The sequence below is a fragment of the Gadus chalcogrammus genome, chromosome 20, assembly GCF_026213295.1.
Source record: "Gadus chalcogrammus isolate NIFS_2021 chromosome 20, NIFS_Gcha_1.0, whole genome shotgun sequence".
NCBI classification, from domain to species: Eukaryota; Metazoa; Chordata; class Actinopteri; order Gadiformes; family Gadidae; genus Gadus; species Gadus chalcogrammus.
Genome location: NC_079431.1, coordinates 17,266,313 through 17,292,440, shown reverse-complemented (window position 1 = coordinate 17,292,440; position 26,128 = coordinate 17,266,313). Strand labels below are relative to the sequence as shown.

The window sequence follows — 26,128 nt, the reverse complement described above, 5'->3', positions numbered from 1 at the left end:
TTCAACAACTTGGGCCGATTATTCTCGTAACAAATTGCACGTTGCCGTTTTTGGCGTCCGGAAGTTCTGTCATAACAAAGTAGAACTGCTAGATCCCGGATTAACATGTGGCTTTCCCTGAGCAAGATATCTAAATCCAAGATCATTAATGACCAAAATATCCCCACCAAAAAGAATGTAATCAATGGAAAAACATTATATTCTGTTATAAATACTCTGGGTAAAAAGTGTCCGTGGGTGTGCCACAGGTTCCGCTACTCTGAAGACGACGTGGTGGCCTACATCATCCAGATCTTGCAGGGGCTAGACTACTTGCACACGCGCCGCATCCTGCACCTGGACATCAAGCCGGAGAACATCATAGTCACCTACATGAACGTTATCAAGATCATCGACTTCGGCAGCGCCCAGAGCTTCAACCCCCTGTTCCTCAAGCAGTTCAGCCCCCCCATCGGCACACTGGAGTACATGTGTAAGGGTTCTCATGGATGGACGGAGTGGTACCATAAGTTAGCTGGTGTTATTGGTGCTAATGATAAGCCCTTCTATACGAGGGGCTGTGGGCTCAGCATTGGTACTGTTTTTCTATACTTTGCCATCTCTGCTTTTATCAGAATCAGAATCGGAAATGGATTTATTGTAAGGATTTTGTTTGGTATGTTGCTGGGCAGAATAGTACTTATACAGAAATACAATGCATAACTTTTCTGTCGGGTTAGATTGAATGCATAACTATATTTTAGGGCACAACACATGCGGCGTGGTGTATAGCTCAGCAGTCATAATATTATTATGTATTTGTTAGATCTGTTTATCAGGGTTGGAAAACTAATAGCGAGGGACTCGGCACCAAAATTGCTGTCCCTGTTTTTATATTTTATTTGTCCAATTAAATTTTGTGACATTCAATTTGGTTTCGTGGATGTCATCGGGGAATATGCTTAGTGGCTCTGGTGACATTACACACATATATGGCAAGTAAACCCCCAAAATATAAAGTGAGAATATAAACCCAGGGAGCTTTGGTTCCTAAAGATTTTGGTTTGCGTTCTGACTAAACCTCCCTCCTCCCTCCTTCCCAACCCATTCCTCCTCCCTCCCTCCCACTATTCCAACCCACACCTCCTTCCTCGCCCTATTCCATACTCCCTCCCTTTTTCCTACCCTCTCCTCCAATCCTCCCTTCCTCCCTCCCACCCCTCCCTTCCATCCTTCCTCTATTCCACCCTCTGCTCCCTCCCTTAATCACCTTCCTTTCTATCTCCTCCCCTCCCTTCTTTTCTCCCTACCTCTCCCTCCTCCAATGCTTCCTTCCTCCCATCCTCCCTCCCTTCTAATCTTCCTCCCATCCTTCCTCCCTCCCTCCCTCTCCTCCCCGCTCTCTCCCCATCTTCTCCTCCCACCCTCCCCTCCCTCCAGCTCCAGAGATGGTGAAGGGGGATGTGGTAGGTCCTCCGGCAGACATCTGGAGTGTGGGCGTGCTGACTTTCATCATGTGAGTTCAGGAGATCTCTTGGTTCTCCAACCCCGTTAGATCTCTGCAAATAGCAGCGCCTTGCCATGGTTTTTATTTTTACATGCAAAGGAGGAGTTGGGTTGAAGGAGAATTCAGGATTACGTTTGAGTCTTCTTTCCGGCCCAACGCCTGTTACTGTTGGGTAGAGGCAATTTTATTATCAGCTTATTTTTATTTTTTGTTGTTGATTAGAACTGATATAACCCCTAGGATGGGTTTCCTTTTCATTCATTTGATTTGTGAATTGGAACAATTAGTGTGTAGTAAATACCAATTTGTTGTCTCATTACTTAGAAATGGCCAATACAGAATGATATCATCTGTTACGTTATATGGCGCCATTGACTTGTTTCTTTCATATACCTTTATGTGATTCCTACACTCTCTTTGTGTTGTTCTTCAGGTTGAGTGGAAGGTCACCTTTCATGGAGAATGACCCCCAGGAGACGGAGGTCAGGATCCAGGCCGCCAAGTTCGACCTCTCCAAACTCTACCAGAATGTATCCCAAAGTGCCTCTCTATTCCTCAAGAAGATCATCTGTAGCTACCCCTGGTGAGTTGGCCTGCAGTCACACTGAATAATACTCCCAAATAACAATACTTTTGTTCGACACATTTGAATTGAATTTGTTGCAGTTGCTCTTTTATAGGAAAAATAAATATCGCTGTCTATGAAGAAACTACAAAGAACCCGTTTGAACATCAATGGTTCAACTGGAATGATGTAAACGGTTTATAACCTACGTTTAAGGTGTCAAGTCCTGTCCAACTCAATGGTTCTCCCTAGCTCAATTAGCCGAGCAGGGCATTTACCCTGACAGGGTTAGAGGTTTCGTTCCCACTGGGGGCCACACATGCTAACAATTTAATGCACTGACAGCATTGCAAAGAGGAATTTGATAAAAGCATCCACCAGCAGATAAACTTCACGATCAACCCTGATTTCCCGCTCATAAAATAAAACCTGTGTCAACCCCCAGGGCCCGGCCGGCTATCAAGGACTGCTTCAGCAACTCGTGGCTGCAGGACGCCTACCTGATGCGGCTTCGCAGACAGACACTCACCTTCACCACCACACGCCTCAAGGAGTTCCTGGCGGAGCAGCAGAGGAGGCGCGAGGAAGGGGCCACCAAGCACAAGGTCCTTCTGCGGTCCTACTCCTCCACCGGCCCTCCCAGCCCTAACGTGCAACCACCCAGCGCTACTACAATGATGACCGCGGTCCCCCCCACTCCCGTCAGCCCCTAAGCTAACTAGCGGGGCTCAGGGTGTTGTCATTCAGAGCAAAGGAAATACCTAGCTCGTTGGAGAGCAAAGTGTTACAGGTACTGTCGTTGGTGGGCCCAAGAACTGGCTTTGTGGGTGAAGGACACGCCGATACAAACAAGAAACAAGAACTTTGTTCTCTTAGAAAAATGGAATTGTTGTCATGTTTTCTGGAAGGCCAAAGTCACTTTGGGAAAGAAAACAATGAACCAGGTTTGAGGATAAGTAGTAGGCTATGATGATACCAGTTAGAATGTCAAAGAAAAAAAACATTTCATGAACGAGTACTTTATTTTAATTCAAGTTCTTATGCTAGTACCTCAACGATTGTACCTATGCCCTTTTATATACATTTTCGACAGGAACCGTTGCAACCCTTTTTAGTATGCACTTTTCAAATCAACAATTTGGAATATCATTTTGAGCCTGTGGAGCTATGCCAAACATTTTAAGTTACACCTAGGGCACTAGAGTTTAAGTTTGGCCTGGGGTTAAGATGTTGTGAAGATTATATACATTAGTTCCTCCCAGAAAAGTAGCATATCATCCATTGGGTACAACTTGCATTGATTTAAGTTTGTTAAATCAAACTTTGGTTAGAAATGTATTATGTAAGTGTACTTTAACACAAGTGCTATCCAAGAAGACAATAGAAAAAAACGACGTCAGTATTAAAATATTTATTGTATAAATATTTTTAGTGTGAACAAAATCTAGGTCCATTTACAAGGCTTATATGAAGAGTTGATTTGAACAGTTTGCACACAAGGGAAACGTTAGGGGATGTTAGGGACGTAACAGGGATTGCATCGGACATGAACAGCACTGTCAATCATGTTGCCGTAATCTTTGTTCTCATGAAGCATATGCCGGTTTGTAGGATTTTCCAAATAAGTACCTCACAAGGTTACACAGCGTGGGGATGATATTAACAAGGGCTCACCGTTAAAAACAAAGCTTTTGATCAATGCAAAAATGTTAGAAGGAAAACTTTTATTAGACAATTATTTTTTTTATTCCTTTTTTCTCAGATCAATGGAATGAAAGAATTTCCCTTGGCTGTAAAATATAGGGTAAAACAACAGGACACAATCTTTGTAAGCATTCTGTACAGTTATCAATTGATTGTTGAAGACAATTTTGGACTGTTTCTAGTAAACTACCCGACAACAGAACAATTAAGATATCAATTCAACTAGCGCAACAAATTATCTGTCAATTGATTAAGGATTTTAAAATGTGACAGAGATGTCTTATGAGTGCCCTTAATGCACTCCCAAGTGCCCTTAATGTGTAAGCATCAGTCATAATGAAACCATTTTCCAATGTTAGGGCTCAGAGATTTCGATTGTAGGTTGTATTTTTGTCACAATACTAACCTTTTTTAAAGAACAATTCTGACTACTTTGTAGTTAAATTTAAATAATCAAAATAACACCAATTAGAAAGATAGTGTAGATACATCATGGCTGTTTTTAAAATACCTTTGTCATGCAAGAGGAAATAAAAAAAAGTATATTATCGGCATGTGAAACCTTTCTGGTGTTACATGTTTACATTTTAATGGCACAACTTCACACATTTAATGAGAGATATAAATTAGCAAAAAGAAAAAAAAATTGCCAGTTTTACTACAAAATCGTTTTAATCTTCAATTTGGCAGATTTTATATTTAAAATAATTTATAATGATTTCAGTGCTAAGGTGCAATTGTCACTGCCATTGTCTTCTTTTAAAAAATTATATTGATTTAAATTTAAAGTAGAACAGTGCCGGTCCTCTACACCCCAGACGAGAGAGTGAAAATACATTGGGGTGTAATATCAGTGAGACTGCCCTACCCTCATATGAATTTTGTTACTTGGTTATGTGACAGGAATTTTGATACAACCTGATAACAGGGCTTCCAGATGCCAAAAAAATGATATGATTGCGAGAAGCAGTACATTTTGTAAATCCTATAATATATTTAATTGAATGTATTGCAGGGCTTCAAGTGATTGATATCAGACCCCCTTCCCAAAAAAGTAAAATGATATAGTTTCGTAAGTGAAGGAGGATTATCGGTTTTCCTGTTCAGATCATAGATCAGATCTTCGTGTTTGCATTTGTTCGTTTATTTATTGAGTGATTGTATTTGGCCTCAATTGAACTCCCTTTGTTTTGGTGAAGCTGAAGAGCTCTGGCATGTAGTAAGCATGACAGCTGTCACACTTTGCCCAATAAATAGCACATGGAGTACACACATACTGTATGTCTGATCCTTGGTATGTGTCTTTGTTTTAGAGAAAAATGCTGTGTGGTTATAAATAGACAATGCGTATATTCTATGCATTGGCATAGAATGGCAGGGCAAGTTTATCTATGCAGCATCCTTCAAACACAGAGTGCTTGGCAGGATAACATTGAAAGGAAAATCATTAAAATAAATTTAGCGTAGTTTACAGCAAAATGTATATTTGTTCAATGCAACTCATGCAACTAATAGATTTTCAAAATGTTTATTTTATACATTTCTGTAGGAGTGGTAATTGATGACCTAATACTACTCCTGTCCTGATCATGGCTGACCCGTCACATATCAATAACAATCATGATTAATGGTAGTCGAAGATTTCTAGTCCTAATCATTGCCGACTGGTCCTAGGATCATGCCTATATCATTGTAGAAATCCCATGTGTGTGTGTGTGTGTGTGTGTGTGTGTGTGTGTGTGTGTGTGTGTGTGTGTGTGTGTGTGTGTGTGTGTGTGTGTGTGTGTGTGTGTGTGTGTGTGTGTGTGTGTGTGTGTGTGTGCGCGCGCGCGTGCGTGCGTGCGTGCGTGTGTGTTTGTCCATGCGTGTCTTTGCTTATTTGGCACTCCCTGAGGCCAGTCTCAATATCAACTCCTTACGTTTTCGGTCCTCCAAGTGGCAGCTTATTAAACCATTAATCAATTCTCTGGAGCATTTCATGTGAAGACTATATATGAATGAGTACCAGTTCTCTGGTCGGACCACTTGCAGCCCATCCTAAATCAGCCACACCAAATTTTAAGTCAAGGCCTAAACAAAGACAACCAGCATATTCTGATTGAGGCTTTGAGGGGCCCCAAAGACTCCAAAGTATCCCTAAAGTATATAAAGCCTGCTCCCAACCAGGGTCAACTGACTAGAGTGGGATCAGAAGTGGAGCTCCAAGGTAAGCTAAAGATTCAACTTAACATTGTGTTGTAGTTAGATTAACCGCTCTGGCATAGGGAGGGAGGGGAAAATTACAGTGGGGCAATTTGATTTGATTCTATTTAGATTTAGAAGTATTTTTGATTGGACAATATCAAAAATATTGAAATCATAATGTAAGAAAACCGGTCAAAAGTAATTTCCATTTCAAAGTATAAAGTGGCCTGAGTGACCATTCTAGAAGCTGTGATATAAGCTGAGCTCGACTGAAAAGGCTCGCTTGTGTTAAACAGAGTTCATGGCATGTTTTGAAATCTGGCCTAGCTTTTCTTTGGTCCATTACTTTGTTTGTAGACCTATTTTCTTTGTGGTTCATGACTCACTAGACATCTAGTGCAGTCAGTTGTTAATATAAAGTGAAAACGATTGGTTTCTTTTCTGTTCTTATTCTATTCTAATCTAGGTTATTCCATTCCATTCCGTTCCATTTCATTCCATTCCAATCTATTCAACCCCATTCCATAGTTTTCCATTGCATATATCATTTCTTCCCATCCCACATCCCAGCCCTGGGAGAAGGGCCCTCCAGGATCTTCCAGGACCTGAGCGATGTGGTTCTCCGGGAGGGCAGCGCTACCGAGTTGGTGGGTCGGACTCGGGTCAGCGCCTCCCCTGACCCCTTCATTGTCTGGACCAAGAACGGCCAGCAGCTGAAAGAAGGACCCAAGCACCATTACGTCTTCCAGGACCAGGACGTGGTGGCGCTGGTGGTCTAGGAATGGCTCGCTGGACAGTCTTTGGAGGTACACGGTCACCATCGAGAACCCCTTTGGAGAGACATATTGGTCAGCCTAAATCTTGGTCAAGGGTGGGTAGGAACAGGCTCTTATGAACATTGTTTTTCAACATTCAGATCCCCCTACCTAGCTTACATTTAGAACCATGATGGCGGCTTGGTCAATAATTTTAGTGTTTGACTACCAGTGAAAAGGTTCAGAGTCCAAAGTCTAATCTAATAAACTGTTTTTATCTGATCCAATTTTAAACAATGTTATGTAATGTAGTTGAGTCTAATAATCTGACCTAATTTAATGTGATGTAAAAAGATTTAGTTTAATAATCGGATATAATGTAATCCGGTCTCATGCAATATAATTGAATGCCATCTAATTGAAAAGAGAGATATCTTAACTCTAATATAACTGAAGAGGGTCAACTCAAAGCAACAGAGCCTAGCCCATATATGGTTAACAGTAATGACAGACATGTTCCAGAGAACGTTTCCCTGTAATTATTCACAAACCACTGGCATCTGACTCCCGGTCTAGTGCGATCCATGCATCACGCTGAGAGTCATGATCCTCTCCGTGTCTTCCTTACACCCTCAGCTAAGGTATCCAAAGGCCCCGGTGACGTGAAGGCCAAGACAGGTAAACGGTGATGCTGAAGGCTGAGATCAGTGGAGAACGCCCAGCCGACAGCTCCAATATGATGACAGGTGAAGAATACATAAGGACCTTATATTGTACAGGAAAGCATTGTCCATAATTTATTGTTGCGTTAATAGTGGGTTACTTTTAATATTTGGTATTTTTACTGTAAGACAAACATAGGGCATATGCCATTGTATTTCAAATCGGAATTTAGGCTAATAATCCAAAATAAATAAATTCATTAGCAATTGTTTGAGTAAACATAAAATGTATCTAAAACACACATTACCAAAGCCTGCATTATTTAGGTAGAAGGTGATATAATGTAAACAGATAACCCCCACTGCGAGTCTCGTTGTGGAAATACCAGAGACGTCAGAGAACCCCACGTGTTAATATGCGCCATAACACCAACAGCAGAAGGGTTATCCAAATAACAAAGAAGTGTAAAACACTTGCGTTACAGTGTGTGTATTCACACACACACATGTGGCGCTCGCATGGTCGTAGCTCATTGTCTCATTGGCGGGCCAAATTCTCTGGGCGGGCAAGGCGAAGAAAGGGGGGGTAACATGTCCCTGTATGACGGCATACAGGGAAAATTCCAAATCGGCGTACAGTGTTATTTTGTACCGTTACCTTAAGCTGTCACACATTATTCTCTATCAACGATATCGGGGTCATGTTCAAAGATGCATATACCGGTAACTTAAAAATATGTTGTTGAAGAATAAAGAACAATTTTATTAAGGGATTGTCTGTAAAGAGTCTTTGATGACAATTATGCGGTATGCCTATGAGCAAACTATTTTCAAAGCTATACGGTGGTAAGGGATCAACAAACACACAAACTGTTGCTACATTAGGTTATATTAATTATGATATTACATTATATATTATATCATAAATCGTACATAATTCTTCCTTCTATAAATTTAAACTTGATCAAAATCAAATTGATCACATTGAAACTGAATATAGCTTTTGTATTTGAAATAATAAACCTGAAAATATACAGGGTGATTATCTAACTCCAGTGTGAATTATAAATCTTTAGGCGTCACTTTGTTTTCAACGATCTAATGCAATGATATGATATATGGGGGATGTGTCATCAAAAGGTCACAGGTCAGGCTACTACAGAGTCGACACATGGGCATCTTAATGATTTGTCTGAAAATCTCATCCATATTTACATTACTTACATTGCATATCTTATCATTAATTAACATTACATTTTTAGCTTAATATTTTCAGAAGATGTTTTGATCAAATTATGACAAATTATGCTTTTAAAAGACGATTATGTTTGAATTAGTAGGCTAATTGAACGAATGAACTGTGAAACAATTTGATACAGTAACTTCAATACTGTAAGACGGCTGACGCTGGTGTGGCATTACAACATCAGTGTCGATGTCTGCCCTTTGAAGACTGTCCCTAACTCTTTTGACTTGGGACGAACTTTTGAAACACGATTATGAGTAGGCCTATAGTTTTTTGATTTTTTCATGTGATGCTTGGGAATGATTCTTCCTCAACACAATAATAACTATCAAATCTTGCACACTTATCAGTACAAACACATTCATGTTTGATTAATTAAATACTGATACGTCTATTAAAACATTAATATAAATTAACCTACATTTAAAAGGCCAACCGAATGCAAATCCATAAACTGCTATGTTGACCAGGGCCTTCGGGCTTATAGCCTCATATCCTGTGTTGTGGCTTTAAGGATAGGGCTTCCTTGAAAACCGTCAAGTCGCACGTTTAGTGAAATTGATGAAGTTGTTGCGTGAGGTCATTTAAACAAAGTTAATCAATTTCCCGATATTTAGCCACCCCGTTTGATTCTCTCCAGTTCGCAGGAGCGAACGTACGCCTCCGACTCTTCCTTCAGCGTGTCGTGCTACGCACAGAATGCGCGTATGTAGACAGGGAGTGGCGAAATATAAATATTTTTTGCCATAACTCCTCGAAACTATTTCATTGAGTATTGCCGTTTATATGCGGATTTGAACCACGGATGTAATGGACCATTCGTCGTCGATAATCACGCAAGTGGCACGAAGTGAAGAGGAAAATGCGACTTGTCCAGAAGAAGGTGAGTTTGGGGAAAGTTTGTTGAGGAAACGACCAGGATATATTCCACAAGACAACAGCGTTGTAGTTCTAAAACTCCGGGGTCATGTTTCATTGCGGCTTTTCCACTGAACTTTACGAGTTGTAAAGTACAGTCGCCATTCCGTCACTTTTCCGCTGTACCTACGTTACACAATAGTTAAACTTCGCAGCGAGCGGCGAACTTTAAATTAGTTTTACGAGGTGGTTAGGCCCGATCCCGAGCAGAGATACCCGACCCACGGTTTGTGTACAGGAGCCCGGTTTAAAGACTGCTCCAGTCCTGAGGACCCCAAAACCTGGAATCGATTCTCATGGTAGTTTTATGAGGGGTAGATTTTGACGTGCCTTTCTGTACTTTATTCCTACTATGAATCGATATTGATTGACATGTAAAGGGGGCGGGGTCTCCCGACAGTGCGTAGGCTCTCTGTCAGTGGACTGCACTGCTCAGGACAGTGGGGTTGCAATGTTGGTCCGCGGACCGACCTGGTTTCACCAAGAAACAACACGGTTTCGTTTCATTGTAAACATTTTATTTAACCTTTTATTTATTAAAGAAGAAATTCAAATGTAAAATATATATAAACAGGTCAAACAACTAGAACAACATTCCAATACATATAAATAATACAATATAGTGGGACAATTAAGAAAGCTATTTAAAGCACTAGCAATCGTTATTTAATGAGACCACCTTTTCAATTGAGACCACCTTGATAAGGAACACGCTTGTCATGTGTCTGTCTCTTCTCGTCACTATGAAAGAAGCTTGGTGGTAAAGTGATTACCTTGACATATCTAGTACGACGTCATTTTTGTGAGTGTGACTGTAAGGCAATATTTTGATTCCATATAATGGATGGGCGTGTTTTAATAAGGGTGTCTTGAAGAAGTGCATTATTTAAACGTTGGCTTGAAATCAATTTAGGGAACGTATGTGGTATTAAGCTTATTAATAATGATCCTACATTTTATTTGATCATTGCCATTATTAAACGTTCATGTTATAACGTTGTAGATTTTTGTTCCTCATCAGAAATAACAATAAAAACATTGGGATCTAAGAGCTGTATGTGAGGATTTACTAATTTAAGTGAGATGAAGTCGCACTTTTAAAAGTTGTCTAAATCATCTTGATCACCATTGGCTTCAATAGGCTATTCAAGTCTGCTAACTTGGGATTCCTGTCTGAGCATGTGCAATTTAAAGAGGCTATGAATTTCATGATGCTATTTAAAAGTGGGTTTGAACCTTGGATACATGCATACTCATGCTGAGTTGCTGGTGTCCTTGTATAGTGCCATGACATTATCCTTTAAGCCTATGGTATGTTATTGACTACCTGGTTTATCCATTCTTTCATTAATTTAGAATTGAACAGGGTATGTTTTGCTCTTGTCCAGCTCAGTAAGCCTGATAAGGACCGCAATGTCAGCAACCGGGAAGCATCAATGAAAAATATGCATTTACCCTACCATCTGGTTAGATTGACTCATAGGTTTCCTTAGACCCAATAGACAAATAAAGAGGGTGGGTTCCCTAGCAGCTGTTAGGTATTGCTTTAAACCTTATGTTGAAGGGTCCCTATATTGATAAAAGCGATCTGAACATGGAATAGAAACAAATATTCAACCTTATTGGGAACTACAGTGTGTTTGACTGGTGGATACGCTCAGCAGGTGGCAGTGTAGGACAGGTTGATGAGACTGCAACTCCAGCTGCCTTCTGTATTACTTCCTCTTAGCCAAGAGTCATAAGCCACAATTATGGCTGCCCTCCAGACGTCTAGCACCAATGGAATTATTATGAAAAATGAAATGAAAGACACAGTACCGCCTGGGTAGAAGGCAGAGTGATTTTAAGAGGGAGCATCAAAAATGATGTGCACAAACTGCCTGTTCAAACATCTGTCCCATGGCAGCACCCATAAAGAGCCTGTTTAGGCAGGACCCTGGATGCTTTTGAATCAATTTTCTAAGACAAAAGTTTTCTGGACTGGGATAACACATCGTCTCCCTCTACTTTTAATATTGACGATGAAAGCATCAGAAAAAGGAGAAGGCTGTGTTCAATTACTTATTCATTATTCAGGCCAACATGTTAGCGAAATTGTATAGATCTACTTGTGAACTGTAATTAGGGATGCACAATAATTATTTTTCATGGCAGATTCAGATTTTCACAGATCCCTTTAAAACTAGGGCAGCCAGGTTTATAAACCCGTTGCTTCAACACAGACCCTATTTAAACCCCAGTTCTTTATTAGGGATGATAATAAAGATAATTTTATATTAATATCATCTAAATAGTTTTATGATTTTAGCCTGTAGGCTCTTCATATCATTTCCACCAACAGAACAGATGGTTGAAAGAAATAGAAACTTGAAAGAGACGCAATACATGTTTATTTAACTTGATCTGGCAACAGACAACTATGATGCCAAATATGAATACTTTTTGCTTTATGTGCTGTGTGTGACGAATACCTAAAGAGTGATTTGATGATGCGTTACGCCAGGCGCTATCTTGTGTGTCCGAAAACAACATTAGCAGTGAGAAGAGGCTGTAGTTTCAGTATCAATTGGGCAGTATGAACCATTAAAAATATAATAACTTTATAACTATTAGTACGTGGAAAGTAAAGAGCATTTCAATCTATAAAAAAAAAGGTCCCTGAAAAATCCTGGCTCTTTGTCTTGAAACTGCAGCCTCCTCTATTTCAGGAACATATTATTGAACAACATAACAACATGGTTTTGATAGTGACCACCAAACATGGCGCGTCCACTATAGCATTCAGAATCAAATTCCCCATTACCGTGTGGGCTTAACTTTTTTTAAGGCCTACTTTTAAGGGTTGTGATAGCAGTCGTCAATGATAGCATAATGTGACATTTTGATAGGTGACCCATTTGATAAATATAACTCAATGAAATCGTGGTTACAAGTACTTTTAAAAGACCCACTGCTGCAAGATATATATTTACATCTTCAATTCCACAAAAGCTCATGAACGTTATTCAGTTTGACAACTCCAGCCTGTGCAACCTTTAGTCAATGGCAGCATATCCTTTTGATTCATTATGAAAAGTTGATGAATGTATCATTGGGATAAATGTATTGTGCCAAAACAATAAAAAAAATATTAACTATGTAAAGTATGCAAAGGGAGCATGCAAAGTTTCTCATATTTTTTTCTCACAACTTTGTTAGTCGCCAATAAAAATAATGAATAGTCTTGTCCTATGAAGTACTAGATCCTTCAATAGATCGAACTAACAGAGGATGTGTTCTCTTCTTTAGTATTCTTTGCGCACTACTACAACATATTTCTCATACTCTGGGAGTATGAAGCCCGTACTCCAGTTCAGCCCTAGGGTGAAACTTGATTGGCCGCCTATGCACACAGTCACAGAACCTTGCAGAGAGACGTGAACATTGCATTATAAAGGGCATATTGCCCAGTAGGGCCTTCAAAATTTGATAGGCAATGTGTCTTGATCTTTAAGTGTTGGGTTTAGCTAAGGTTATAACAACACGCTTAACAGCATAGCTGTCGGGCCCTTGGTCACCTGAGATTAATTTTAGAAGACCCGTTTATCTACGACAACATTAGCAACATATTTGGACCCAGGTGTGGTCCCAGTCTTCAATCTTCTGTGTAGCCCTGGGTGGTGGGTAGTGAGAAGCAAGTTGTTAGCACGATGCACCGGTTCAGGTTTCAAAGGACGGAAAGTCAGTTGCTGCAGGCCTCATTCTTGGTGCATCTGGATAGGAATAGAACTGGACACTTGTAAAGATGGATGCCTTAGATGAGCGAGACCCAGATTAGCCCCCTTTCTAACTAAGCATGCTAAAAACATGCTGACGGCGGCCTGTGTTTGTTGGAGACCCATGGGGGATCTAGCACTCTCTTGGCCTTTGGGGAAACTATGTGCAGGTCCTAGCCTTTGGAAAAAGGGTGCAAAAATATGACAAGGTCATTCCTAGTGTTGAACCGCTGTAATATATTTTTCAAACCAGCTTGATAATAGGTCAAACACCGAATCAGACAGGTATATCAATGTATACCAGCAGATGGCGCGTGCATGTCTATACCACTCTGCTGCTGACAAGTGGAACATGATGAGTTATGTGTGCCTGGCGCAAACTAGACGTGTAGTGTAAGGAAGAAAATTGCGAGCGGAGAGAGCGAGCAGCTGTTGGATCTCCCTGCGACATTTAAGACTGGGAACATGAGGATCACCCATGGAAAAATGTGATGGCAAAAAAAGTTACTCTGAAATCAGCATCCCCAGCGCAGATAACATCTTCAAGCGGGAACCAGGCAAACATGTTTATGCCGTTTATGGCATACAATCTAAGATTGTTGAACTAACCCAGACCAGTACAAGGAAAGCCCTGAAGGCATGGGCATATTAACTGCATTTGCAGCTTTAGGGTTTGGGTACTGTTCAAATTAGAACCGGTACCTTAACCTGGAATTTGGTACCGGTACCTTTTTCAGTACTTTACTGGATGGGGCTTTCAGGCACAGTCTTAAATTGGTTCAGGTCCTACCTAGGGCCCGACCGATTCATCGGCCTGCCGATTTAATCGGCCGATTATAGCCTTTTTGAAAACAATCGGCATCGGCCAAAAAGACGCAGATTACAACCGATTTTTTCTTTTTTTTTCTTTTTTAAATGTTATTGCGCTTAGTATCCTGCAGATTGCGCTCCTACTCGCCTTGCTAACTAACAACTTTAGCTGGAGTAAAAAAGAGGAGATTGAATTTTACCGTACAACATGAAAGCACGCTCGCTCAGGCAGCTGCGCGCTCACCTCACCAATGTATACAAGACGTGTTTTTTGAGCATGTTGTGCCTGTTTTTCTTTAGGTCCCAGGCCATGTTAATTTGTTATACTGTAGACTCTAACGGTGAGACCATACTGCTCAGCACGCACGTGTTAGTCACTGCTCACGAGCGCAGCACATTGGGAGTTAGTTTATTTTATAGTTTAATTTATTTTACATTTTACATTACTCATTTTTGACTGTAAATGTATTCTAAAACACTCAAAGGTTCTGCATTCAATTCACATATTCGTCAAAAGTGTTTAAAGTATATCTAAGGTATCAAAAACTACGTTTTATATGCTTTTTTTTTAAATCGGCCGATTAAATCGTAATCGTAATTTTTCTCTGAAAATAATCGGCATCGGCACTCAAAAATCAATATCGGTCGGGCCCTAGTCTACCTACAAAATAGGAACTACTTTGTTTCCATTGGCGACTTTGTATCAGAATCAACCAACGTGACATGTGGAGTCCCACAAGGTTCGATCTTGCTCCCACTAGGGCAAATCATGCAAAATAACAATATTGACCATCATTGCTATGCTGATGACACGCAAATCTATGTATCGCTATCACCAAATGACTTTCGGCCCATAGATCTGCTGTGCCAGTGCATTGAGCAAGTGAAAGAATGGATGTGCTGAAATTTCCTTCAACTAAATGAGGACAAAACAGAGATAATTGTATTTGGTTTTAAAACGGAAAGGCTTAAAGTAACCCAACACCTTCACTCTCTGTCCCTAAGAACCTCAATCAAAGCCAGAAATCTAGGGGTTATAATGGATTCAGATTTACATTTCGACAGTCACATCAAATCAGTTACAAAATCGGCATACTATCACTTTAAAAATGTAGCAAGACTTAGAGGGCTCATGTCCACCGTAGACTTACAAAAACTTGTACATGCCTTTATCACTAGTAAGCTTGATTACTGCAATGGTCTCCTTACAGGTCTCCCAAAACAAACTCTGAGGAAGCTTCAGCTTGTTCAGAATGCTGCTGCTAGAGTTCTAACAAAGACCAAAAAATTTGAACACATTACACCGGTTCTGAAATCGTTACATTGGCTTCCTGTAGGTCAGAGAATCGATTTTAAACTCATGTTGCTAACCTATAAATCCCTACATGGTTTAGGCCCAAAATATTTAACTGATATGCTTCCACTACATAAGCCTTCTAGACCACTAAGATCCTCTGAGACCAATCTGTTAATTATCCCCAGAGTAAACACGAAACATGGGAAAGCAGGATTTAGTTACTATGCAACAAATAGCTGGAATAAACTCCCAGAGGATTTAAGACTTGCCCCAACTCTGAGCACCTTTAAAACAAGACTGAAGACTTTTATGTTTGCTTTAGCTTTCTGCTAAATCTTAAATACATTGCACTTTCTATAAAGCTTTTTTAACTTTGCCTTTATTTTCTGCCTTTTAACTTTCTATTTTACCCATTTCTTTGCATATGTTTTCTTTTACTTCTCTTTTATTTTATTTTATGACAATGTTTATATGTGAAGCACTTGGAGTCTGCCTTGTGTATGAAAAGTGCTATATAAATAAAGTTGCCTTGCCTTATAATTTAGTTTAAATTGTAAAAAAAACCTGTCAGAACTTCTCAATTAAAATTTATTTAGAAAATTCAACATAGCCCACATAAAATAAAAACCCTCCCTACCTTCCTCTCCCCTCCCATCCCTACAACCTCTGGCTTTACCGTAGCGTGAGAACGCTGTCGAGTGGGTCTCAGAAGAAGTACATGTGATATCCTTCCGAAGATGCAGGAGTCGTAGCAGGGGCTATCCTGGCCGAATAACAACGCCCTTTGCGCCAGTGTGAAGGGTGTAACCTCTGCAGCTCTCACTGTGACATGAGGCCAGGTCGAGAATTGGACTGGATGACCTGACAGTGAAAGCAAGATTGTAAACACCATGCCCGACAAGCTGATAACTGATGATTATAATGACCTCAGTGTTTCCCCTACCGTTGTTCAGGCCTGGCGGGCCGCCAGGCCAACGAGCGCCCCCGCCAGGCCAACAACCGGCCAAAAAAATGAAAAAAAATGAAAAAGAGAAAAAAAAAAAAAATGAAAAAAAAAAAAAATGTTTTTTTTTTTTATTATTATTATTATTAGCCATAATATCATAACCATCCAAGCTCACCACCAGCTATCTCAATATGTATTGGTGCTTTATGCTCCTGTACATGAAATTAGTTTAGAAAAACACTGTTTATTCTCCGGCAGAAGAACTATACCATGAACCGATCGCGTAAATGCGACGTCTGATTGGTTCAGCCCGCCGTTACCATGTACATTTTTACCGCCCCCCGCAAAACACTAGCCTCTTTCTTTATATGTCCATAACTTAACCAACTTGTGATGGCTAAGCAAGTGTTTTATATGGAAATAACCAACAAATACTCTAGCATCCTGTGAAAAATGTATAACAAATCACACCATCAGCTCTTACCACCGGGCCTAAAAAGAATTCTAGCGGAAACACTGGTGACCTAACATATTTGAAATTCAAAAAATGCCTAGAAAAGTGAAACTCATGCTACTTAAATCGAAGTGAGTATCGGTCATTAACTGTCCTTAAATTTGGCATCATCTTCATTTGCATTGTCCCTGTCTCAACTGTGTTGCCTTTAGTCAATAACATTACTCATCCTTCTGCTTGTCTGTCCTATTCAACCTAATGAATACAACCTCAAAAACACAGCCAGGCTTTACAAGTTACTCAAGCAGATGCCCCGGTACATCCAGCTTTCCTTTGACGGCAGTCTGTAACATTATCTGGATTTAAATGGCTTCTGCTGAAATGGGCCACACATGGACAAAAAAGTTAGACGAAGAAAGAGACTGCTCTCATGACTGTTTGATGTGGAGATTTTTTTTTTTCAAATTCAGGTACTGTTCTTTAATCCTTTCAAATTCACTTTTGCCCGTGGTAGCGAAAATTCAATTAAGGAGCACCCACCAAAATGTGAAGGGCACCAACAATATTAATATATTTCTGTAGTAATTTTGGACTGTTTAAAAACAAATTTTGGTACACAAATTAAAGAGATAATGCAACATTTGTCGGTACATTTGGCAAGTCTTCTACAATACATAATCACATTGAACTTAAGAACATAAAACAAATGTAATTATGTTCCCATAATCAACAAATTCAGCGTTTGACATGTAATTCTGCATATTTAACGTGTTCACCAATAATCCAGTCACACCAAAAGGGGATCTTCCCTTAGGAAAACCCCTAAAAACATGAATGGTAGCCCCAGCCCTCACTCACGTTGGGGCATATTAAGGAAGTAGCAGTAAGTTGCTATCGTGAAAGTTTGTATTTTATTTCAACATGTCTCATAATAATCATGTTGATTTTTCATATGCACTAAGCAGCAAAGATCTATATGCTTTTTTTTATTGTATATTTATTTAATAATAAAAAGGATTAAAGGCATTCTGAGATATTTGTAAAATGGTGTTATCCTGTCTGGGGACATTCAATTAATATTGATGCGACATTTGTATAAAAAAATAAAACTGAATGGTGTATGTTAATTTAAATCAAACATGAATACATAATTCACTAGCACCAAATGAGCTGACAAGTATAGTTGCTTGACTAAATTACACAGACATGGACAGGCACGTACACATAATCAGGTGTCGGTATCCAATCAGGAAGGGCGACTTTTAAATTGAACAGATCACGATTTATTTATGTGTATAATTATATTTATAATAACGGAACATTAACTGTTAAAAAAGATTTGTAGCACGACTCGGCCAGTAATAGCTTTCAAAAGTGGTGTCTGCCACTGGACTTGTGCTCCCAAGCCTCCTTTCACCTCAAGAACCTCACGGCCCCCATGATGGCTATCTGTAACCAGACCCACATGCTGCCTGCTGGATTTCTTCCCCTTGTAACTGATTAGTAGGCAGCCCATGTCGGGATGGCTTATGGCCAGCATCAAGCTCATCACTGTCTACGTCATCACTCGTATCCTATGAACTTGGCATAGAGGATGAGTAGGCTTTATGTTGAACTTGTACCTTGATAGATGGATTCTTTATTATTCCTGAAAGGAATTCCAGTGTTCTGGTAACTCCATGATACATGATGGAGAAGGGAGAAATGAAACACTCAAGGAAAAATGCATAACTAAGTATGTATATGTACATACATAAATCTCTTCTTCTAAATACGTATGTTTGTATGTATGTATGTATACTATGTATGTATGTATGTATGTATGTATGTACTATGTACGTACGTGTGTGTGTGTGTGTGTGTGTGTGTGTGTGTGTGTGTGTGTGTGTGTGTGTTTGTGTGAATAGAATAAATGTGTGCTCTTTTTTTGAAATGTAAGAATATAAATGTTAACCCTCATATTATATATGTGTACCTGGCAGAGGTGTCACACTTGCCCTGATTTCTCCAAAGCATAAACCTTAGCAATTGTGTCAATGTTTTGCTGTTGTTGCTTCACTTCTAGCTTGGGGAAGGATGCATTTACACTTTTGGCAAAAGACCTTGCATCCCTGATGTCTGCCACCTTTCTGCTTAGCACAGCTGTCCTCAAAGCTCTCTTTACTGCCCCTCCCACTCCATCCAGCGCCCCTATCCTTCGACTAGTGGCAAAAAATAACTACATATGCGCCATGATGTTGGGGAAAAGTCCAAATAGATTGTTCTTGAATTGGGATGCTGTGCCGAAACCGCCCATATGGACACATTCAATGGCAGGGATTTTCCTCTTGATATCCTCAATGCTGCTTTTGAAGCACGTGAAAGCTGCCTTCATATCATGCTCCACGTCGTCCCTTATAATCACAAAGAACTGGGCGTCCGACAACTATGTTTTCTTAAATGTGGACTTTGCAGGAAACTGCACTACAGCTTAAGCAGTAGCCTGGATAAATAAATAAAATAAAATGGTATTTATTTATTTATAAAATAAATTGCATCTGATGCCAGAGCCTCGATCACATACTGCTAAGCTGCAGTGCAGTTTCCTGCAAAGTCCACATTTAAGAAACATAGTCTGCATCCAACAGCCCTCTGTTCTAGACTTTTAGCGGTCGTGTCCATCTCCAGCATCCCCAGAACCTCTTTCAGTGCACCAATATATCGGACCTTAGTCTGAACTCTTCAGCCAGACATAGCAGGGTGGGGCAATCTCCTTCCTAATCTGGTATGCTGGCTACAAGTTGCTGCAAACCTCCTTTCCTCACTGCAAACATTACATTCTTTGTGCATGCACGCTGAGCACTTTGGACTGCACTTCTCTGCAATGTCATTTTCCACTCTGCGGAAAGCCAGCCTTGGTAGGTGCTTATAGAGGAGGAGATTTTTGTTCTCATGGTATTTACGGTCTTGGGGTGTCTGCCTTGGCAGCACATAAAGGTGCATCTTTGCAAATGAAGATACCCTACCACAGCCTCAGCCTCTATTAGGGATATAGAAAGGTGACTCTTCTGGGCCATTGTCTTTGTTTGGATGGTAGAGCCTTGTACACACGCTTGACTGCTTTACCCAGTAATTGCCCTGAAGAATAGGCAGTAGATCAGGGTGTGTGTGTGTGTGTGTGTGTGTGTGTGTGTGTGTGTGTGTGTGTGTGTGTGTGTGTGTGTGTGTGTGTGTGTGTGTGTGTGTGTGTGTGTGTGTGTGTGTGTGTGTGTGTGTGTGTGTGTGTGTGTGTGTGTGTGTGTGTAAGCCTTCTGCCTCTTAGCATTTGTTAAAACCCCTCCTGTATTGATTAACAAAGGGCTATGTAAATGGCCTGCTGATGTTTCATTATGATGACAACTAATATTAAAATAGCACCTGTAAATACAGGTGACAATGTCATTTACAACAAGCATAAAAAGGATATAATTGATTCAAGTCAAGGTTACAAGTATAGTAAAGTAAGTATAAAAAGGAATTGAAGCAATATCAACCAAGATGGCCCCCACTTGGTGTTATGACTCATTTCACAACTTGGTATTGTTAGCTGTCAGCTAGGGCTGATCACGATTATTCAAACGATTATTTTTGAGGTTGAATTGTGATGTATTCAACATGTCTCTCCCAAATACACTTTGTAACTGAGAACTTTGAAATGTCTTAAAAAAATACACAAAATGGTCAAAAAGAAAATGTTCAAATCTAAAATAATGTTCAAAAATGTATCCAGCTGTTCTTGCACTGTTGTTGCAAGAAAACATTGACTAACTGTTGTTGCAATAAAACATTGACTAAAAAAAAAAAAAAAAAGTCGAAAGTCAATTATATTAGTTTTTGTGATCTTTGACGCTAAAATCGAAATCGAGATCTAAATTCGATTAATCGCCAGCCCTACTGTCATCTAGCTATTCAACCACATCAATTCATTCTTCCCTTCTTGCTTTCCATTATCTGAATAATTTACTTGCAGAATTACATAACAATATTATATGGTGTAATAAAATATACAATTATGTTTTTGCTCCAGTTGACAGCCCTACTGGAAAGAACTTTTTTATCAACTCGTGTAAGAATTATCCCTATCACGATTATACAGATTTTGACACCATCATATCAGCGTTAACAATCATTCATGCCCTTTTATAAGGCTAGCTGTCTTCTTCGTATTCATTTTAATTTTGATGACGATCTCGGCTGTGCACCTGCTAATTAAAGACATTTTCATTAATCTTTTATTTATATATTCTTGATGAGGGCTTTAAACTGAGAAGTAGGGCTGTAACGATACGCGTATCAAACCGAAAATCGCGATACTCAAAGCCACAAACCTGTCTCGCGGTGTGAGAAGGCAGAAGCGCGATATGCCCTTTCTAACTCTTCGGTCAAATTGTCCGATTTAAATTTGCTAATAATTTGTCTCAATAATAGTCTGCTGACAGCGCCCCCTCCTATCGATGCCGTAAATATGTGACGAGATGCCCTCTCTATGATCACAGCTCTCCGTGGCTACGGAGGATTGCATTTCTCCACAGCCGTCGAAGTCCTCATATGCGATATGAACGACATTTATCCAGAGTGGGCCAAGCGCGAAAAAAATTGCCTGTGTGATCCTGTCTCTATTGTTTTGTGTGATTTGACTGGCAGTTTGTCTGCTTATAGGTCGGAAGCGGCCACCGATATTGACAGGATGGGTAGGCCTACTTTATTCTACCGGACTCGTTCGCTTCTTCACTAGACACACGCGCTACCGCTCGCTCTCCTCGCTCGTCCACTCACTCGCTGACGTCACTCACACACGCATACGCACACTGCCATTCTCGCGCACACACATATGCTACTCGTAACACTATGCCTCGTTATTGCGACGTTCATGTTTTTCCTCATCTATTGAAAGTTAGGCTATTAAACATGTTGCATTCTATACGGCTTGATTATGTAATTAATTTAGCTACATAGCCTAATAAGAAGCGCTAATAAGCAGTGGCGATTTTGGTTTGGAAACTCTGGTGGGGCCCATGCAGGAAAATATCATAACGCAATCCAGAAATACCACATATTACTACCATCACAAAAAAAACAGTAGCAAGTGACAGAGGGGACCAAAATTGCAGCTGAATAATGCCATCACTCAAACGCGAATCTGACGACATATATTGGGCTATTATAGCAATAGCACCACCAAATGGCAGCGTTCAAGATCTCACAATATCAAAACTCAAGAAAACAACAACGTGGCAACAATAAAAACACAACGGCGCACACCCTTTACACAGCAATCAATATACAAAGCCACCACTCACAATATACCAAAAAAATAAGAAGTATGGTTTAAGTTGCATGAAGTTTGCAGGCCACCATACTGTACAATTAACAATGAATCTAGCCTGATAGAGTGGTTGCCTATTCAGACCTGGATAATCCTGGGTGTAAATTTAAGTACGTTTGGGCTAAGATGGTAATTACCTGTGCTTTAAGGACAGTGCTGTCTGGTCTCCTTTGTGTGGCTGAGGTGAAACACAAGCATTTTTTTCCGCTTGAACCACTCCTGGTTGAACGATCTATTCTTGTCCTTTCCCTCTTGAATAATGATTTAAATCCGTCGGGCGATGTGGTCCCTAACGTTTTATCTCCAACTTCTGTTCAAGTGCTAAATCTCACATGAGACAGATACTCAACACGTTTCATCATTTAATGAATGAAACGTCCATTTGTTGTTATTTACTGTAACAGTAACTGTAACAGTAACTACGTTAGCCAGCTAGCAAGATCTGATCGGCTCCCGCCGTAAACCCCGCCCTTTCTAAAAATCAGCCAATGAGAAGAGCTTTGGGGCACTAAACTTCTGGCCCAACCGCCGAAACAGAAGCGGGCGCTGCGCACGCGCTTGCTCGCGCAACAGCACCAGTTTTCTACACTGCAGCAGACGGGGCCATCTCGGCTGTGCCCCACCGAGCGGAACAGACGAGACGGAGCAACAAACTATTTCACACACAACTACTACACTACAACAATTGCGTTCATCAAATTAAAACTACGGACATGTAATTAATTATTAACAATTAATGTATTATTAACTTATGCTCAATGACATTTTTGAAAAAAAAAAGAAAAGTATAATCGTGCCCTGCACGGCAGCGTTCTCTGGTGGGGCCGTGCCCCACTGGCCCCTAATGCAAAGACGCCACTGCTAATAAGGATATTTGAATAAACCAACCCAACAGTTAAAGGGGCCCTATTATGCCTACCAGCAAAAAGCATCCTCCAACTGCAATCTTTGGTTATTTCTTTATTAATTTAGCTATACTATAATAGTATTCTTTCGGTTCAAATCTGTTCAGTGTTCCAAATTATTTGTTATTAAATGTTACATTAAGATAATTGGTATTTAAGTGTTGTTTAAATAAAATGCTTTTTAAATTTAAAAGAATCGTGGGATGTATCGAACCGTGGGTCAAAAATCGTGATACAAACCGAATCGTGAATTTGTGTATCGTTACAGCCCTACTGAGAAGTGCAAAATAATTAATGAACACTTCAGTTTTTTAATTGTGTGTACTTGTTTAATGCTTTCACAGTTCAATAAGCCAGACGCACAATGTACAATTTGTTTGCCGTTTCCAGGACATTCAGAGAAAAGCAAGCTACATTTAACCTTGAAAACTAGAAAGGTGAAGTGAAAAACATTGACGACAGTTTAGAGAAACTGCTTTGAACAGCAATCAAACCAGATAAACCCAAAGGAAGTGCTGCTGCTTGCATCAAAACATTGCAGAAGATTTAGAAGGAACCATGAGTACCATGTAGCAGTGACATTTAACCAAACCGTCTTTCAGTGCATTTTAGATTGCGGCGCCGGAGACGTTAGGCTGGGAGTATTAACTGGCCACTGGCACTGCAACGGTTGTCTTTTTATCGCAGCCATGATAATTGGCCCGACTGTCTAGCATTATGTTGATATACGTGCTGAAACGAATATCACACCCCTAGGCAGTAGAGGCTGACATCATCCCTCTATGTATAGGCCTGCACCTCGAGATCCTTAATTTAACTCGTTTTGGTACGGGAGCCGGTGGCACATGTGTGGTTGGATCAACACATAGCATTGCGGTTTCCCCTCTGCGGGTACTAGGTGACACAAAAAGTGTTTGTTTGTGCCTCCGTTTATGGCCTTGTATAATACACAGGTCTAAATATAGCCACAACACTCGGAAACACTGGCATCATTGAGAGCTGTCAGTAAACACACCCTTGTCTATTTCTGTCCCACTGATGTGTAATATCAGTGAGGGACTGCATGATGTTTTCTAACACTACTAGTATCACCTGCCCTGTTCCTTCACACATGTTTTCACACAGGACCTTACGCCCTCTCAGGGGAACCGCTGGTATGCCTTGACAAGTGTGTACCAGGGTTTCCACAGGCCTCATTCCAGGACCACTTTGAACCCCCATTGCTAAAAGTCTTTCTGGTTAACAGCTCCTGTTGGTAGAAAGTGGGTCATATCCATGTGAGGGGTTACCTTAAATGTCATTACAGCTATTAGTATCTTGGGTTTATTTTAAGGAACAGGATAGTGAAGTGCTAAGGGTGTTAGAATACCAGCCGAGCGGTTTTGGATTTGTGTTAAATGTTCGCAAGATGTCTAATCCCGGTTATTTCTCTCGACCACTGCCATAGTAGATTGTATTGTAGAATCACAGGAAACCTATTGTGATGATTCTAAAACTTTACATCTTTGAAATTAGTTCAGTTTTTTTATTGTTTCGTTGGTTAATCACTTATATTTGCTAAGATAAAAATGTGAAGCCTTTGTCAGGTTTTTACTGGAACACAAGCATTTTTTACAAACAAAATGGTCAGAAAATTCAAAACAGAACGTTTCCCTTTTTTTTTGTCTCTTCTAATTAATGTCAACATATTCTGACACGGACACCTTTTCATCTTGTATAAAACATTCCCTTTACTCCATTTTAACATGTACTCAAAACCCAGACATCAGGTCCACAACCGGCTCCATGCTGATTCGACGGGTTTATTCTTGTCTGAGTGTCGCGCTAATCTAGGATGTTGACAGATCGGACCGTCCATCGGGCCTCAGCTAATTTGTCTGAGACTTTTCTTTGTGAGGGCCAGCTCTCACCACTCCTTGGTCCGATGATGGGTGTTTTCTAACCCGGCTTGGGGCCAAAGAACGTCAACTATCCTTGATAATTTATCTTGGGGAGTGCGTGGGTAGATTTCTCATTTATCTAATGACATCTTCATTTGAAAGTTGTAGCCGAAGATGTAAACAAATGTAGTCAGAATTTCAGTATATTTCAGAATTTCTATGGTTTAATAATTTTTCTATTTCATTAATTTTAATTTCTATCTGCAGTGGTATTCCGTCATCCAATTGTTAAGCCCAAGTAGGATTATTTTGAACGATTACTTCCTGATGAATGCTAAATTTCATGCCAACTGTTGATCCCCATCCACCCATTACCTAATAGGCAAGTGGTATGGTGGAGGAAGCTGATTTATTAACCATAATTAGAATTATTTTGCACTCACTACAAACGACTCGACTTTTTTACATTTGTTAGTCTGTCAAACCAACATTGTGTCGAAGATTACTTTTGTGCTGAGCCTGATACTCATAATAATCTGCAGTCTATTGCATGAACTCCATGTGCTTGCTTTAATTTTCTCTCATAAAAACAATGGTAGACATCATTTCTATGTGGAAGATTATAGTTAAAGTGTGATATACTATAAGTTGTTAGGAAAGGCATGTTACTTGCTGTAAACCCTTACTGCCCAGGGCCCTTTTGCCCTCCTATGTGCATTCTTTCATTGTAGTCATTCTCTTGAAAATAAATCTGTTAGAAAGTCAATAAATTATCTACTTATCGAAATTACAATAAATCAATTACAAAGGCGAATTTCAATAAAGTTGAAATTTTAAGTAGACAAATACAGGTGACTGGCTACTGGTTGAGACCACATCAATTATTATACAATGCATAACCATCAATCATTCTGCAAAATAATAGACAGGAGATAGGAGAGGGATCTTGCCCCATCCTCCCTCTCCTGTCTCTACTTTGGTTTGTCTCCATCTTTCTCATTCACTATGTCTCTTTCGCTCTCTCTGTGTTTCTCTCCCAGGCACTGCTGCAGTCTCTTCATCGAAGAAGCCCAGGGGTCGGGGTATTTTCCGTAGTCTCTTCTGTTGTCTCTGTAGCAGAGAAGCAGATGCTCCACCAGTCAACAACAACGCCCCCCTATTGGTAGAGGAAAATGGAACCCTCACAAAAGTAAGCATCTGTGGTCTACACTAACACA

General features: G+C 40.1%; 2 protein-coding genes and 1 pseudogene across 2 annotated transcripts in view; all 3 read left to right on the top strand.

The window, feature by feature from the left end:
- spegb (striated muscle enriched protein kinase b) overlaps positions 1 to 5,091 on the top strand; it is a 58,267-nt gene extending 53,176 nt beyond the window's left edge. Inside the window, exons 39-42 of the mRNA XM_056579180.1 lie at positions 249 to 472; positions 1,420 to 1,495; positions 1,920 to 2,069; positions 2,497 to 5,091. Coding sequence (XP_056435155.1) covers positions 249 to 472; positions 1,420 to 1,495; positions 1,920 to 2,069; positions 2,497 to 2,764 — 718 coding nt within the window. The 3' untranslated portion in view covers positions 2,765 to 5,091. The remainder of the gene's footprint in view (positions 1 to 248; positions 473 to 1,419; positions 1,496 to 1,919; positions 2,070 to 2,496) is intronic.
- On the top strand, positions 5,016 to 7,650 carry LOC130373816 (SPEG neighbor protein-like; annotated as a pseudogene).
- A 1,454-nt stretch (positions 7,651 to 9,104) lies between these two features.
- Positions 9,105 to 26,128, top strand: part of ctdsp1 (CTD (carboxy-terminal domain, RNA polymerase II, polypeptide A) small phosphatase 1) — a 30,501-nt gene continuing 13,477 nt past the window's right edge. Inside the window, exons 1-2 of the mRNA XM_056579998.1 lie at positions 9,105 to 9,485; positions 25,952 to 26,100. Coding sequence (XP_056435973.1) covers positions 9,413 to 9,485; positions 25,952 to 26,100 — 222 coding nt within the window. The 5' untranslated portion in view covers positions 9,105 to 9,412. The remainder of the gene's footprint in view (positions 9,486 to 25,951; positions 26,101 to 26,128) is intronic.